Source organism: Gymnoscopelus microlampas (genome assembly GCF_963454915.1).
Source record: "Gymnoscopelus microlampas genome assembly, chromosome: 1".
NCBI lineage: Eukaryota > Metazoa > Chordata > Actinopteri > Myctophiformes > Myctophidae > Gymnoscopelus > Gymnoscopelus microlampas.
Window position 1 is genome coordinate 40,607,543 of NC_139962.1, and position 15,848 is coordinate 40,623,390.

Below are 15,848 nucleotides of genomic sequence, written 5' to 3' on the forward strand. Positions count from 1 at the left end.
TAATTGTTCAATAACTTTTCAAGTGGAAAATTCTAATTTATGTTAACAAGCGATCATCTGAATTAAGTATGCAGTTGTTCATGTCCTGTTTATTGCCTGTTAAATTGGCAATACAAATGGGCTGTTATCTCAATGACTCATCTAGTCATAACACATTAGAAATGACAGCCAACCAGAGAGTGAAATTCAAAACAAATAACAAGCTGTTTCAAAAATAATATTGTTAATAAATCTTCATATTCCGTCTGCTTGACGGCAGCTATTATTAATCATGACCTTTTTTTACACAAATGATTTGCTAGACTGAAGAGTTGTTAGAAGTGACTCACCGTTGGAATTAACACAAAGCTTTATAAGGTCCTTGACTGGCAAACGTTCTGCTTGACAAGTAAACAGAAAGGATCACAGGTATTTGTGAGATAAAGAGAAATATTGAGACATTGTATGAGACAGAGAGAGACCAGATGTTTGCACTTATTTTTTATCTTCCACCGTTCTTCACCTTCCACCCTTAGTCTCCATAGAAGGACTTTTCTGGGAGATAAAAGCTCTTTGCTGTAACAAGGCAGTTTAGTGGCAGCTGCGAATAATGCTGGGTTCATGGATAGCTATTTTACTTTTGAAATTAACTTTCTTACTCTGTTTATGTACCTTTATCTTGAACTCATTGTTCTTGTCTTGTCTTGTCTTGTCTTCTGTAATCTGCACCTGGTACCCCCCAAATTTAGCACAAACAATGGGAAAATATTCATTCTACTACTCTGCCACCGCAATGTGGAATACTCTGACATCAATAAAGGATTTGAATCACTGGCTTCTTTCAAAACGGTCCTGAAAAAGCATCTGACAGAAAACTACAAGTGGTTTCCTTTTTCTCCTCTGTAAATAATATAGCTATTTGTATTTGTTGATGACACATATTAATGTGTTAATATTCTATGCTCTGTTTATGAATTGAATACATAGGACCACAATGGAAACAAGTCCCTGGGACGTTTTTATATTATCCTTTTAGCCTAAATGTTTTACTGTACCGCCGTGCTGTTTACTTTTTTGACTATGGCAACTAAGGCACATCTCAATAGTCTGTCAAAATACAATGTGGTCAACATCGGCTCTGTCTCAGTCATTATTATCACACTAAACCAGAGAAGGACAGTAGGACTACTAGAACTCAAACAGAGGATGAGGATGTGACGTGCATCTTAATTAGACACTGTTTGTAAGTAATGAGCATTCTGATGTTGGAGGACCTCATGATAACTACAACAAACTTATACATTTGTCTTGGTGGTGACATAGTAACACAATACTGTACAAACTACTGTAAGACACATTGTTCATGGAAAATAAAGCCTTTTCTTCCAGGTGTAGACAAACCAAAATCTAAAGCAGGAAAGAGATCTAACTTACCATCAGGTGGTTAAACTGAGTAGGAACAAGTTCATGAAACAAGGCAACCTTGAGGAGTGCAGTTGAGTTGTGTGGCCCGTCGCCTTTCATTTGGAGTGTCTGGTGGTTGAGCAGCAGACAAAACAATAGAGCTTGTGCTTGGTGTGGGCGGATGCAGAGTGATCAAAGTAGTCAGAACTACAAACTGCACACAAGAAAAACAGAGTTGAGGCATAAACTAGTCAGTTTTTCATGGCAGGGTTGTACAGATGCCACTACATGGAGTTGTTGTAGGTGAGACGATTAGTTATATTCGGATGGAAGGCACTCAAATTACGAAGTGAAGAAATGTTTTTTATCACCTACAGTACCCTGCCTTTAAATCCTGGGGGTGAGGGGAGTGATACAAGGAACACAACCGTGATAAACTTGTATTGTTTTGTCAGCTTGTCAGTCATAATACAAGTATGTGGAAAACAGCAACCACTGATGATTCCCAGGCTTGCCTTCATAGATCCATATGGTCATCCTTGGCCTTCTGGCAGCGTGCACAGAAACTTGGGCATTGATCAGTAATCAGTAATCAGTCAGACAGACAGACAGACAGACAGACAGACAGACAGACAGACAGACAGACAGACAGACAGACAGACAGACAGACAGACAGACAGACAGGCAGGCAGGCAGGCAGGCAGGCAGGCAGGCAGGCAGGCAGGCAGACAGACAGACAGACAGACAGACAGACAGACAGACAGACAGACAGACAGACAGACAGACAGACAGACAGGGGGAAAACATAATCTCTGGCCCTGGCCTTCGGCCTGGCGGAGATAATGAAATGGTGTTTTAAAATGAAATGGTTCGTTGTTGCAAATAAAATGTAACATTGTGTGTTCAAGTCATTAAAAATTGAAGACAGAGAAATGAGTCATATAGTCTTCAGTACAATAAAAGCTCTTGCATTTCAGTCCCTGCTGGTAGAACAGAAGCAGGCGACACTAAAATAATTGAGCATTGGCCTGGTCTGAGCCAGGATAACTAGAGGCAACTGTCTCAAACACATGATTAAGGATACAATATACATCAACGTTTATTTAGAGTTGCCATTAATGCATCATGATTTATCACCTGGCTTTGGGCAGTGGAAGTCATGGCTGCTTCAGATCATGTAAAATCACATTAGCTTGTGGGTGGAGGTGCGGATGGGGCTGTCTGTGCTTGTGATTTCAAATGTAAAAGAAAAAGATCTTTACGTGTAATCAGACTTTAATTAACGGTAACATCCATGGTCCAACGTTATTAGCAATAGATTAGTCTATGTTGGCTACTATAGGCTATACTTCAGTCAGTCTTCCCATTTCAATCCAGCCTTAATTTTCAATTATGCAGATGCAGTGACTATCAGGCATGATGATGATGATTATGATAATAATAACAACAACAATAATGATAATTATCATTATTATTATTATTACAAAACATTTAGGCTATACAGAAAAGGAATTGCCTGTTTAGCCATAATCATAGAATATCTACAACTGCCACATCCATTAATTTTCAAACTCAAATAGTTTCTCTTCATTAAATATATGAATATTATGAATTTAACAGTGTTTGTATCAAAACTCACTGTTTGGTTATATATCTGACCATCCAACAGTAATGCATGAATGCTTATAGGTCTATAAGTATTACGGGAGGAAAGGTATATATATATTTAGTGAATAACATTCCAAGAAATAGGCTACACCATCCACTTACTTTTGTAAAACATCGTGATTTTGTTACTGCTTTAACTTCAATTGGCTAGGCTGACACAATGTAAGAATTAGAATTCCAATCTAGATAATCTAAATGTTGCCTGATTGCCTTGTGGGCTATTTCAGTCAATTCAGTGCCAACAAGTTTTTGGCAAATTTGCCCAGCAACTTGAGCGCAATGACTCACCCACGACATCTCTTACGCAGGAAACAATCAATGGGTAAAAAGGTGGAGCGAGTAGTCAAGGAGAAGGAGAAGAATCACATAAAAGGTGTGTGGAGCGTGAAGATCCGCACATTGCAGCGGGACTGACTGTGCGTCGCGGTGCGTCAGGACCATGGACAGCTCCAGGATGCAGTGGGCCACTGTGGTTGTGTGCGCGGTGCTTCTGTCCGTTGTTCTGGGATCAGAGCTTCTAGACTCCGAATCGCAACTAGATGTTGATTCCAGAGCCTTGCGAGACTTTTACCCCAAGGATCCCAATCTGACCAATGAAAAGGAGCTGGTAAGAGTGTTTTTCCATGGTACATCCGTGATTAACGTGACAGATAGTCCTATATGTCTGATTATTACTGAGCTACAATAAAAAAATAGCCTATGTTTTGATCGAGTGGTAACTTTGGTTGTTTATTGCCTCTAGTTTATTCTACACATATTTGTCTCGTTTATTTGTTCAACAGCTTGGAGCTCTCCAAGAAGTTCTTGAAAAGCTGCAGAAGAAACGACTACCATTATGGGAAAAGAAATTTGGGCAAGTTCCCACGGTAAATACCAACCAAATATAGGTCTACTTTTAGACGCATCTAAAATCACGATATTATATATGATGCTACATTTACAGTAAAGGCTATAACAACTTTCTAAGAGAGCACACGTTTGATCTATTACAGTACTAATAGGGAGTTTATGAGTCAGTATAACGTATATAACTGGTAATGAACAGTGGCGATATTATTTATTTAATATTTCATTTTTGCAGTGGTGTAAAGTAACTAAAAACCGTACGTATAATTGTGAGGTATTATTCTAGTATCCAGTTTTCAGTACTTTTACTTCTACTCCACTACATCTCAGAGGCAAATATTGCTACTTTTACTCTGCTACAATGAAAACTTTAGTTACTGGTTACTTTGTAGATTTTGATTATTATTACAAAACACAATAACCACTTCAGCCCTGTATTTCAGCCATTTGAAAATAGCCGAGTTGCAAGCTCGATTTACAACCCTATATTTCAGTCATTTGAAAATGCGACGCATTGTGAGCTTGTAAATCGGCTATTTTCAAAATGTTTTGAACTTGAAAATGGGACATTCTGCATAATGAGTACTTTTACTTTTGGTACTTGAAGTATATCTTAATGCCAATACTTTCCCATGTAACAGAGTGTTTCTACATTGCAGTATTTATACTTTTACTTAAAGTAAAAAAAGTTTAAATGTGACCACCACTGCATTTGTGTTATCCCTCTCAGTGTGACATAGGAGAGCAGTGTGCCATAAGGAAGGGCTCCAGGATTGGAAAGAAGTGTGACTGTCCACGGAGAGCATTCTGTAACTTTTTCCTGCTTAAATGCTTATGAGCTTACCAAGATTTGAACATGTGGGGGCTGGTTAAAAAAGCGATGGATACATTACACGGTTATATATGATGTCATATTTATTATATTAATATTTTTTATTATACAACAAATGCTTATTGATAAGCAACAGCTGTAGGGGCCGCATTTTGAATGACTTGTCTATATAACATTGTTGAAATATTTTGTGTTGAATGTTTATGTATTTGACTCACAATAAACAATGTCACACCTTGTTTTGTAAAGCATTGGAGTGGCTGTGGTAGTTCTTAAGGATTATTAGTCCAAATGTTCCTCTTTTGTGTAAAGTTCATTGACATGGTCTCTGCATCTATGTAGGATGTTACTAATTGGTTATACCAGTGGTTCTCAAAGTGGGATCCGGAGACGCCCTGGGTCCTTGACGGGGTTCCAGGGGGTCCCCAGCAGAATTAATTAATAAAAATCAGTTTAACCACCATACATTGGCTATCTAATAGCCGATCTACAAGCTCACAAGTGTTGTGAGCTTGTAGATCTGCTATTTAAAAAATAATCTGGCACACACCTTTTTCAGAAGGCCAAATACATATTCATTTGAGGGACCGTGACTTGAAAAAGTTTGAGAACCATGCACTGGGTTGTATACAACAAAAATATTTTGCTAATTCACTGACTAATATCAAAGCTACAATCCTCTGAAACTGAATAGATAGATAGATAGATAGATAGATTTTTATTATAGTGTCCTGCACCACATGATGCCCAGCCCGCACGGGCTTATAAGACACTCACACAATGTACATATACACCAAGATACACCACAGACAGAATACATAAACATTTTGATTGTCCAATGTATGAATAAATACATTATTCATATATGTCCAATCAATGTTGTCATAGTATGATGAGATTTGTTCAGAAATGAGAGATCTATCTTTAGAAAAGAAGAAGAAAGTTTGGCATTGGCCCACTTACAAAATTATATTACACAAGCTTTTTGTTTGTAAAAGACGTGAGTTCTGGAGTGCAATTGAGAATGCAAATATTACACTTTAACAACTGTGGAAATGTTTTATGTTCCACCAAGAACATGACTACAACAGGTGTCAAAATAATGGATAATTACCAATGTTAATAAAGAGTCTTGATTCCAAATACTTTTTTTTACTGTGCTTGTGATTTAAAATTAATTTAAAAGGTTTTCTCCTCATTTGACTGTGTGTGTGTGTGTGTGTGTGTGTGTGTGTGTGTGTGTGTGTGTGTGTGTGTGTGTGTGTGTGTGTGTGTGTGTGTGTGTGTGTATATATATATATATATATATATATATATATATATATATATATATATATATATATATATATATATATATAGTATATGAGAGAGAGAGAGGATTGCGGATTGTGTAAAACTATTTGCATTAATATAAAAGTTTGTTTGCATCTGCGCTGCGCATAAACAATCACACAGAAACAGGCAAACGACCACATATTGTATAATGTAGGTTACACGCACGCACGCACGCAGGCGCACACGCACAGACACACACACGCACACGCACACGCACACACACACACACACACACACACACACACACACACACACACACACACAGAAATACACATCTTGAATCATGAATAAGGGCAACCAGGTCAATCACATTGTCCACCCACTTTTCTTTCTGTTGTATTACTGTCACCAAGGGAATACTATGCATAGCTGGAAGGACACGTTTAGCTTACAGCAACACCTGCTCCATGATACACCTACTGTTCAGACCATTTCACCAATACATTACTGACGTAACTGCAAGTGACTTCTGTTATGAGTCACTCCACTAGCTTACTGCTCTTATTACAGCAGTTCAACACTAATTGTATTAAGGTCAATAAATTATGTTTTCAAAGTAGCAAAACAATAAAACAGCAATTACAATTCCCTAAGAGACTTTTATTGACGTGTCACCAATGCCCTTATGTTATTTTGTAGAATGTAGAGTATCTTCCATATCAAGTGAACCATTTGCCACCCACATGATGTAACCAGCTCAAGTCCTCGCTGATGTGAACCCAGAAGAACCTGAAGCAGCTCACTTTCTACTGCAGCCCCATTGATGTGAATGGGGGCATGTGCTCCCTGCAGCTCCCTGTAAGATAATGCATACAACTGTAGGAGGGGGGGGGGCATAGTGGCCCTAATCTGGGTCAATAATGGAGCGCAGGACTAAAAGTCGAAGAGTCCTTGAGCAATTTGTACAAAGTGTACAAATTCTTTGCAAATTGAAAGGGGGGAAATTTGCCTTTCAAAAGGCCAGAGAAGTGGATGGAAGAAGTTCAGGGAACTCATGCCCTCATGCACTCATGAACTCATGCCCTTACTAACATCCAAGGCCCCATCCCTGAAGATGAAAGGGCAAGTGTACTCAGCCTGCGTCAGAAGTGGCATGACGTATGGAAGTGAGACATATGGGCCCTGAGGAGGGAGCATGAAGAGCACCTGAACAGAGCAGAGATGAAGATGATCAGATGGATGTGCGGTGTGTCACTGAGGGAGAGAAAGACCCGTGCAGAGCTGAGACAGAAGATGGGAGTGGAGGCCATAGTGGATGTGGTGAGGAGAGGCAGACTGCGATGGTACGGACATATAGTAAGGAAGGAAGAGAATGATTGGGTGAAGAAAGTGATGTCGATTAACTTGGAGGGGACAAGACCCACTGGCCGGCCTAAGAAGACCTGACAGACGATCGTGTTAGCTGACATGAAAGCACTCGGCATCGATCACGAGATGGCCATGGACTGTTCCCGGTGGAAGAAAGCCGTAGCGAGAATCCAGTACAACCCAGCGGTGCCTGGAAAGCAGACTTTAAACAGATGATGATGATGATGATGATAATGACGAGACCCCTGAAATATATTTGTGCCAAGTTCGGAGGCAGTTGGACTAATAGGTCTGCTGTGGTGGCCCAAACACATGCACGCGCATGTGCACACATAAACAGCGCCTTTTTGATTATAGGAGTGGGATGGGATAGGATGGGTGATGAGCCTATTATTATTAGCAGTAATTGTATTTTTCTTTTAGCAGTTTTTAAGTGTGTAAAAACAGGATTAAAGAAATGTACAGGATACCTGAACTTAGATTGCTTCCATGCTAAAGAGCTAAATGACCCATAAAGAACATGGGTGTTACTTTACTATGCAACATGGTTTCACTGCCACATGAGGTCAAATTTCATTCACATACTGATTAAATCAGTATTGAAGATTTCAAACAAAGCATTAATTTAAAAGGAATCCATAAACATTGTGAAAAAAAATGCTTAAAATCATCATTAAACAGTTGCTATCTTTGTAAAAGTAATATCATATTACATCACATCAGGCATGAATGATTGTGCCATTGAATTGGATCGTAGCCAGCTCAGTTGCCTTGTGGTTAAAGTGTCCACCCTGAGATTGGGAGGTCGGGGTTCAATCACCCGGAAGGATCATACCAAAGATTATAAAAATGGGGCCCCCTACTCAACATCAAGGATGGATTGGGGGTATGGTCCTTGCGACATACTAGCGCCATCATCATCAAGTACATGGTGTACTTGCATGGCTTGGGGATGAACTTGTATATTAAGCCACCTCACGCTACAGAAACAGGAGATAGGATCCAGGATTGGCATCCTTTTGTCTTCTCTTACAGCTAAAACATTAAAATGTAATAGTTGTTACACTGAAACAGAATAGAATTTGCATCTATTAAATGTAATTAATGGTCTATTAATAGTACGCTATATAATGATCACTTCAAAGGTCAAATGTCAAAGTTTAAAAGTTACATTTCCCTCTCCCTTTATATAAACCATATACCATATAAACCATATTTAAAAAATCACTTTACTTTGAGCCTGCGGCTAAACTTTACATTGCATTATTACCTGATACTTAATGTTATAATTACGGTATGCATTGTTACACTGCAACTGGTCATTTCTATTTTCATGTGGTATACATACAAGGGGCTAGCACTGGCAGGAGCTAGAGTGGACGTCTTTGAAGTGAAAGGTTCCCGGTTCGATCCCTGGCTTCTCCTGCCTTTGTGTCGAAGTGTTCTTGAGCAAAATACATCCTACTGCAACTGCTCCTCTCACACCCACACTAACACTAACACACACACACACACACACACACACACACACACACACACACAAGCAATCACAATATCTCTGCCTGGCAGAGATAAATAAATTGCCTTAAATTTGTAAAAAATGATCGTAGCAGTATTCATACAAGTAAACATGAATTGCAAGATTATACATTATAAACTAGTGAACACAAGGGATATTAAAGCTACAGTACACTGTCATTCAGCATATCAGGTGACAATGTGGTTTAACATGAAACTTTTGCTTGCTGAAAGACAGAATAGTAATACTTATGGATGGATTCCATATAAATTAAAAACATATTTAACAGGCAGTTCCTTGGTCACCTATACACCTAATGTATTTATCGAGTGAAATAAATGAAGATAAATACACTGGGAGACAAGTGTCACCTCGGGTGTCTGAGGTATAGATCAAAAGAGACCGAGTTAAACAGACAGAAGAGAAGGTGAGACAGATGAGAGTCAGAGAAATTGATGGGGGGCTACTACTACATTGTCCATTTGTACACTCAATGCCCGAAATGTGTAACTTCTAACAGGTTATACTGAAGACACATCACATCATGCTGTCCAATGCTTATGCGCATGAAGTCTGTCTTGACTAATTAAGTATCAAACCTTGCATAATGTTTAATTATGAAATGTGGTCCAGAGAATTACAGGCGAGGCAAAAAGGTAAAGAAATGTTCAACATTTTTAAAATTAGCTGTTGTACAACAAAGTATAAAATAATGCTTAGGAGAAAAAAAAGCACTTCTCAGTTATTTGATTAATCGAAAAAGTTAAATAATCAATAGTTGCAGCTCTACAGTCTGCTTTCATGATGAGGCCAAAGGGATCCTGATGTCATAAGACTAGTTGATTCTGACTAGGCCAAAAGGCCGAAACATCAATCAAATCACTGCATGGAGCCAGTGTGTTATTTTCCTCCTTTGTGAACAAGACAAACCACTGACATTGTAATGACCGCTTCTCACACTGCAACTCCAATTGTACCAACAATTGCTAATGAGATGCAATGTTGACCATAATGGTGCCCCATCAATGGTCGCGTGTGGTATAAGGGAAAATGTGCCCTTTTCCCTCTGAATTGGCCATATTTTCAGAAAGAATTTCCATTGTGTGGCAGATATGCAGATATTGGTAAAATTATTCTCCAAAGACTATTACTTGAGAAGTAGAACAAAAAGTACTCCTTAGTTACTACATACTCCTTACGGTTTATATCATAAGCTTGTCATTAATTTAATTTAAGTAAATAATTAAAATATCCACTACTTTAAATTATCTTTATTTATGAAAATATATAGAAACAGGACCAATAATGCAAACATACAATAATGCGGATCAGTGTGGATTTCTTCAATGCAATAGCTCACTTCACAATCATTAACTTTAGTCATCCCTGAATAACAATAGTCATACAGACACAAAACACATTGTCTGAACTGTGTTGAAGGGAACAATCTAAATTAGGATAACCCTACATCTTCAACATTCTAAGGAACTAAGTGTTTTTTATTCAAAGACGAGCAGATTATTAAAACAAAAGACAGAGGTTATAGTACTTCTTACTATGTCTAAGGAATTACAAAAAAGGGCATATCTGTGAAGTACACCTCCATTTCACTCTGCAAAGCACATAATCAATTTAAACACGCAGCTGGGAGTTTCAACCTCACTAGAGGATTCCACTGAATTTGTCATAGATAATGATGAATTATTAGTTGCATCACTTTTGATGGAGGGCATAAAAAACCCTCAAGTGTGTCATCAATTCATTGGTTTATGATTACAGCAGCCCATTTGTCATGAGAACAGGACTTAATTTCATATTAATTAAATTACCTGCTGTTAGACTCGAGCTCTAAATAAAATCAGTTGAGAATGGTCTGACCAAAATAGATAAGACTGAATCCCAGATGACCCTTAACATGGTCAAATGGCCAAATCATAACATTGCACAGCAGAGATTTAAATGAAGCATAACAAACTTGATGTTACGATGCTCAAGAAAAGCCAAGTGGCACCATCTGTGATAACACGGCTAGGGCCCCTTCAGTATGGCTGTTCAAACAAACACCACCTCCACATGCTGCAATGGGCTGTCTGAGGTTTGCTTGCTAGGTTCTTGCTACGACGAACTGCCTTCCGGTTGCTCAGCCTGGAAAGGGTAACTGAGAGCTGGTGGAAAGCCCTGACTCCTCGGCTGCTCATCCAATAACATCACATCCTCCACATCTTTCCCCTTGAACCGCCGTCTACAGATCTTTACAATCACTTTCCGCCCCTGGAAAGCTTTTAGGGCTTCCTTGGAGGCCATGGCTCTGGCAGCTGGCTCGTCACGCCCATATCCTGTGCCCAGGTAGACAGTCTGACAGCGCAGCTCACACACTTGGCCCTCCTTCTGTGTGCGGCCCGCGGGCAAGTCTGGAATGTCCTTCAGTGGTACGATCACACAGCTTAGACTCTGCTTGCAGGACTCCACGCAACTGCGGAGGATCTCAAAATGGTCCAAGTTGGGCCCAAAGCCACCAGCTGACACCAGCTTCCAAGCCACAGCCTTGTACAGGCGGTTGAAGAATGGCTGATGATCAGCTGCAGCCTGTGGGGGCGGTCCTGATTTCTGAATAACCACCTCATTAGACCCAGCTTTGGTCCTTTTCACACAGCTGTCAGTGTCAGCCCCTGTGAATGGTAATTCAACAGGCAGTTAAGTGGGTGTTTGTGCTATACAGAAAACTATTTAAAAGGGAAAGCCCATAGAAAATAAATGTAGGGGACAGACTTTTGCACAAAAAATAAATGTATTTCGAGAAATAGTCATACAAAACAAATGTATATGGAATCGTTATAAGATCCTACACAGTGCTTTTAAGGCCCAGACACATCAGTAAGAACTAACTGTGGCAGGGCAAAGCTCCAAAGCGGATATTACGTAGGCCGTTTCTCAATTCCACAACACAAAAAACAGACTTGCATTCTTGGGAAGCGCTTCAGAGAAATGTGCTATGTAAATGCAGTCCAATTACCAAATATCGGCCCAATATATCAATCCGATATATCAGATTACCTCTAATCATTAGCCGCTAATCATATTTTCACAATAAGTGACAGTTCTGTGATTTCTCAGAGTTAAGTTGATGAATATTATGGTTGAAATGTTGCATGATGAACTGCCCAATCAGGCTATTTAATGAATTTATGTAACTTGAGGTTCGGACTGCTACATGGCCCTCATATCTGCGTTGCACCGCCGATCCGACCGATATGTCTGGTCATAGTGTCAGAGTACCCGTTTGTCTGTCCCCCTTTTGTTCCCATATATGGAGATCTCTGTATCTGTCTGTCTACCTGTGTCCATTGTATGCCCATATATGGAGGTCTCTGTATCTGTCTGTCTACCTGTGTCCCTTTTATGCCAATACATGACAATACAATAGATCTCTGCATCCGTCAGTCCGTGTCCCTTTTATGCCCATATATGGAGATTCTTGATGGCATCAGTATATGCCCTTATATTGGCATGCCCATATATGGGCATATCAGTTGGATCGGCAGTTCAGGACAACTGGATATTCAGATATTCCTATATGGACATATCAAGCCCCCAGAACCGAGAGGGAGCAGTGAAGCGAATTGGACATGGTGGCAGATCATAGGTACTGCAGCTTATTACGGCTGGGGCCAGACACATGAACGAGCGAAAACGTTTTATACAGGCTCGACTCACGAGCTTGCGCACAGGGCTGCGCACGGAGGTGACACTACTGCACATTTCCCAACCCGGAAGAAGGGGTGAAAAGGGAGTATGCGCTGGGTGAGCAACTCCATACAAGTGAACGGGCGGGGATTTCCGTTACCTCTCTATTATTAGCGGCGCTAGCCGCTCTATACCTTTAGGTGTAGAGCGGATCCTGCTCTATACCTGACTTTGTCCGTGTTCACCGTCAACGTTCTGATTGGTCAGACACGTCAACAAAGTGATTGGTCAAGCTTCACGTGACACATGGCTATAAACACATTATAAACACATATCGATGACAAAATGTATCAAAGGCGCCGCTACCTTCACACAGGGTGTGATTTTTTTTAACTCTATGGGACATATCTGTCGGATCGGTGATTCTGGACACCCACATATCCGAAAGACTTGACGACAGGAACTGCACTCCCTCGTAAAGTCGGCCGATCCCACATATGCATAGCAGTTGAATCTGTGCCCTGGACAACCAGGTCTCGATATGTGCCTGTCTATGGGCGTATCAGGTTTGTTTATGGTTATGTCTGAGTCATAGTGATATGCCTACAGTATATATGGGCATAACGGTTTTGTTTATAAGTTATGTCTGAGTCATAGTGACATGCCTACTGTATACATGAGCGTATTGGGTTTGTTTATGGTTATGTCTGAGTCATAGTGACATGCCTATATATGGGCATACCGGTTTTGTTTATAAGTTATGTTTTAGTCACAGTGACATGCCTATATATGAGCGTATCGGGTTTGTTTATGGTTATGTCTTTGTTATAGTGACGTTGCCGTGGTCCTGATATGGGTGTATCGGTTTGTTTATGGTTATGTTTGAGTCTGTGACATGGCCGTGGTCCTGCCTAATGCTGATGTCAGAGGTCCGCCTGCCCACCCGCCAGCCCCCCCATTAGCCAATTTTAATATAGGATTAAATATGGATAATGAAGTGCTCGTGAGCATCCAGTACTTTTAATGAGTTTTGTGTCATATCTCCTTTGGAGTGCACCACAAACCTGTAATTGAAATTTACGGAATACTTCACTGCGAGTATATGGTCTGTAATCTAATTTTTCTTATGTTTTACTACTTAGGCCTCAGGTTTGGTGTGGTGGACCTACATTTTATTATGGATAAGCACTCCAGGGTTCCTCCATAACACGGAGAAGGTATTTAAGTGATAATAGATGGATTCTTTATTTGTTAAAAAAGAAACTGCATTACCAGTTGCAGCACCCCTCTTTCCTTTGGCGATGATTTCATCCCTTGTTGTTCGAACTGGAACGTCACAAACAACTATTCCTTCACCCATCTCCTTGATCTTGTCCATTACTGCCATTGGGTATCTAAGGAATTAAGAAAACACCAAACCGCTAACTCCATCCGTCCCCACCCATATGTATGCATTGGTTTTACACTACATGATTTATTTGATGTTTTGTCAATAAACTGTACCTGCAGCCGAGGAAAATGTGATTGGCCCAAACCATAGACAGAGACAACAATCTGTCAAGACCTGGACTGCAGGGGACTCCTCTCTCGATTGTGGGAAAAGCCTCCATATTTCGCAGGATGAACTCTCTTCTGGCACACCACTGCTTGTTGGTTTCACAGATGCCCCTGAAAGATTCCACCCATGGGGCCAGTTCAGGGTTCTGACGCAGAAACTCTGTAACAATGTCCTCCTCAGCACTCTTCTCCTCCGCCATCACTACAGTCAACAACAACAATACATGACATGATATGAATTATTACAACACTGTATCTGTATTAATGTTCTCAGCACTCCTCTCCTCCACCATCACTATAGCCAACAACAACAACAATACATGACATGATATGAATTATTACAACACTGTATGTTCTAGGTATATATATGACATAATATATGTAATGTCCTCAGCACATCCCTCCGCTATCACTAGAGTCAACAACAACACATGACACGATATGAATTATAACAACACTGCATGTTCTATATTATATGGTGTATGTAAGCTAGTAGTAATAAAGTTTTGCTTGGCATGTGAGGCCTTCCGTTAGTCATCCATTAACCACTAAACTAAAGCACTTATACTCAAATTATAATCATTTATAAAAATGGGAGATGCGCCTATATTGCGTTATGCTCAAAATAGAACGCCAGGTTAAAGGTAGTTTAAAAGTTTTCGGTTTGAAACTTGTTCACACGTTTCAGACGCGGTTACAGATGGCGTTTATAGAGCTTTATTGTTTGTTTGTATCGCTGTTAGCTAAGGTTTTTTACCGAACCACACTTTTAACAAGTTATAGCCGCTTGCTACACAACGCACGTCGGAGCAGAAGCCACGTTAAGTCATAAAAGTCTATTATAGTTCACAATAAAACATATACATATTGATATTAATGGTTAATGTAGACATATTTTAGTGCCTGATGACACACTAACCTTTGCAAGCTATTTCCGTTGCAAACTGTAGCTGTAGCTAACGTTAGCTACATGACCCAATGACTGAAGGCTGGTCAGATGGAACTACACTTCCCAAACACCTTAGCTATAATGTGGGTTAACTTCTTCTTCTAGTCCGTAGAAAATAGGTTGGTTCTCAAAATATAAAGTATATATGAATAAACAACTTGACATATAGAGAATATAACTGTTTGTTTATGGTTGTATTATTGTTGTTATGTATGTCAGGCGTCAGCGACAACAATCTCTAACCAGTGTTGCCGGGGTTTGAGAGTGAAACAAGCAACCAGGTCTATGAAAACAAGCCCAAAAGAAGCGACTAGGCTACATGAGTGCACCCGGTTATTTGAAAATAGCCGATCTTCAAGCTCACATGTGTCGCGTTTCTTTTTTTCAACAAATAAATCTTGGAGAAAAAAAGTGGAAAATGAATATTTTTAAAACATTTTAACAACACAAATCTTGTATGGGGGGGGCACAAAATATTGTCAGATGAGGATCCTTGGATAATTACATATTAAAATATATAAATACAATATTTTAGAACCACTGGTTTAAACAACATTAGGAAACAAGCCCAAAAAAACGCAACCCGCAACTAACAATATTTACGAGCAAATTTACAGAAAAACTAGCCCAAAGTCGCTTATAATAAGCAGACATGGCAACGCTGTCTCCAACTGATGTTAGTGAGTGACCCGCCCCCCCGCCCCTCAATGCAGCCGTCTGTCGTCATCACACTGCGACGATTCTCTCTGCGCGGTTTGTTGTTGTTC

The 15,848-nt window shown here is 39.9% G+C and overlaps 2 protein-coding genes across 2 annotated transcripts; one reads left to right on the forward strand and one right to left on the reverse strand.

Annotated features, from left to right (window-relative positions):
• Positions 1–3,490: 3,490 nt before the first annotated feature.
• On the forward strand, positions 3,491–4,735 carry cart3 (cocaine- and amphetamine-regulated transcript 3; the record flags this gene model as incomplete). The annotated part of the gene is made up of 3 exons (XM_084049472.1): positions 3,491–3,658; positions 3,834–3,917; positions 4,628–4,735. The coding sequence occupies 3 exons, from the start codon at positions 3,491–3,493 to the stop codon at positions 4,733–4,735; spliced, it is 360 nt and encodes a 119-aa protein (XP_083905598.1).
• Positions 4,736–10,149: 5,414 nt separating this feature from the next.
• On the reverse strand, positions 10,150–15,311 carry cdkn2aip (CDKN2A interacting protein). The gene is made up of 4 exons (XM_084060979.1): positions 15,052–15,311; positions 14,079–14,334; positions 13,848–13,969; positions 10,150–11,560 (listed from the first exon to the last, which is right to left on the reverse strand). The coding sequence occupies exons 2-4, from the start codon at positions 14,330–14,332 to the stop codon at positions 11,007–11,009; spliced, it is 930 nt and encodes a 309-aa protein (XP_083917105.1). The 5' UTR covers positions 14,333–14,334; positions 15,052–15,311; the 3' UTR covers positions 10,150–11,006.
• Between the last annotated feature and the right edge of the window lie 537 nt (positions 15,312–15,848).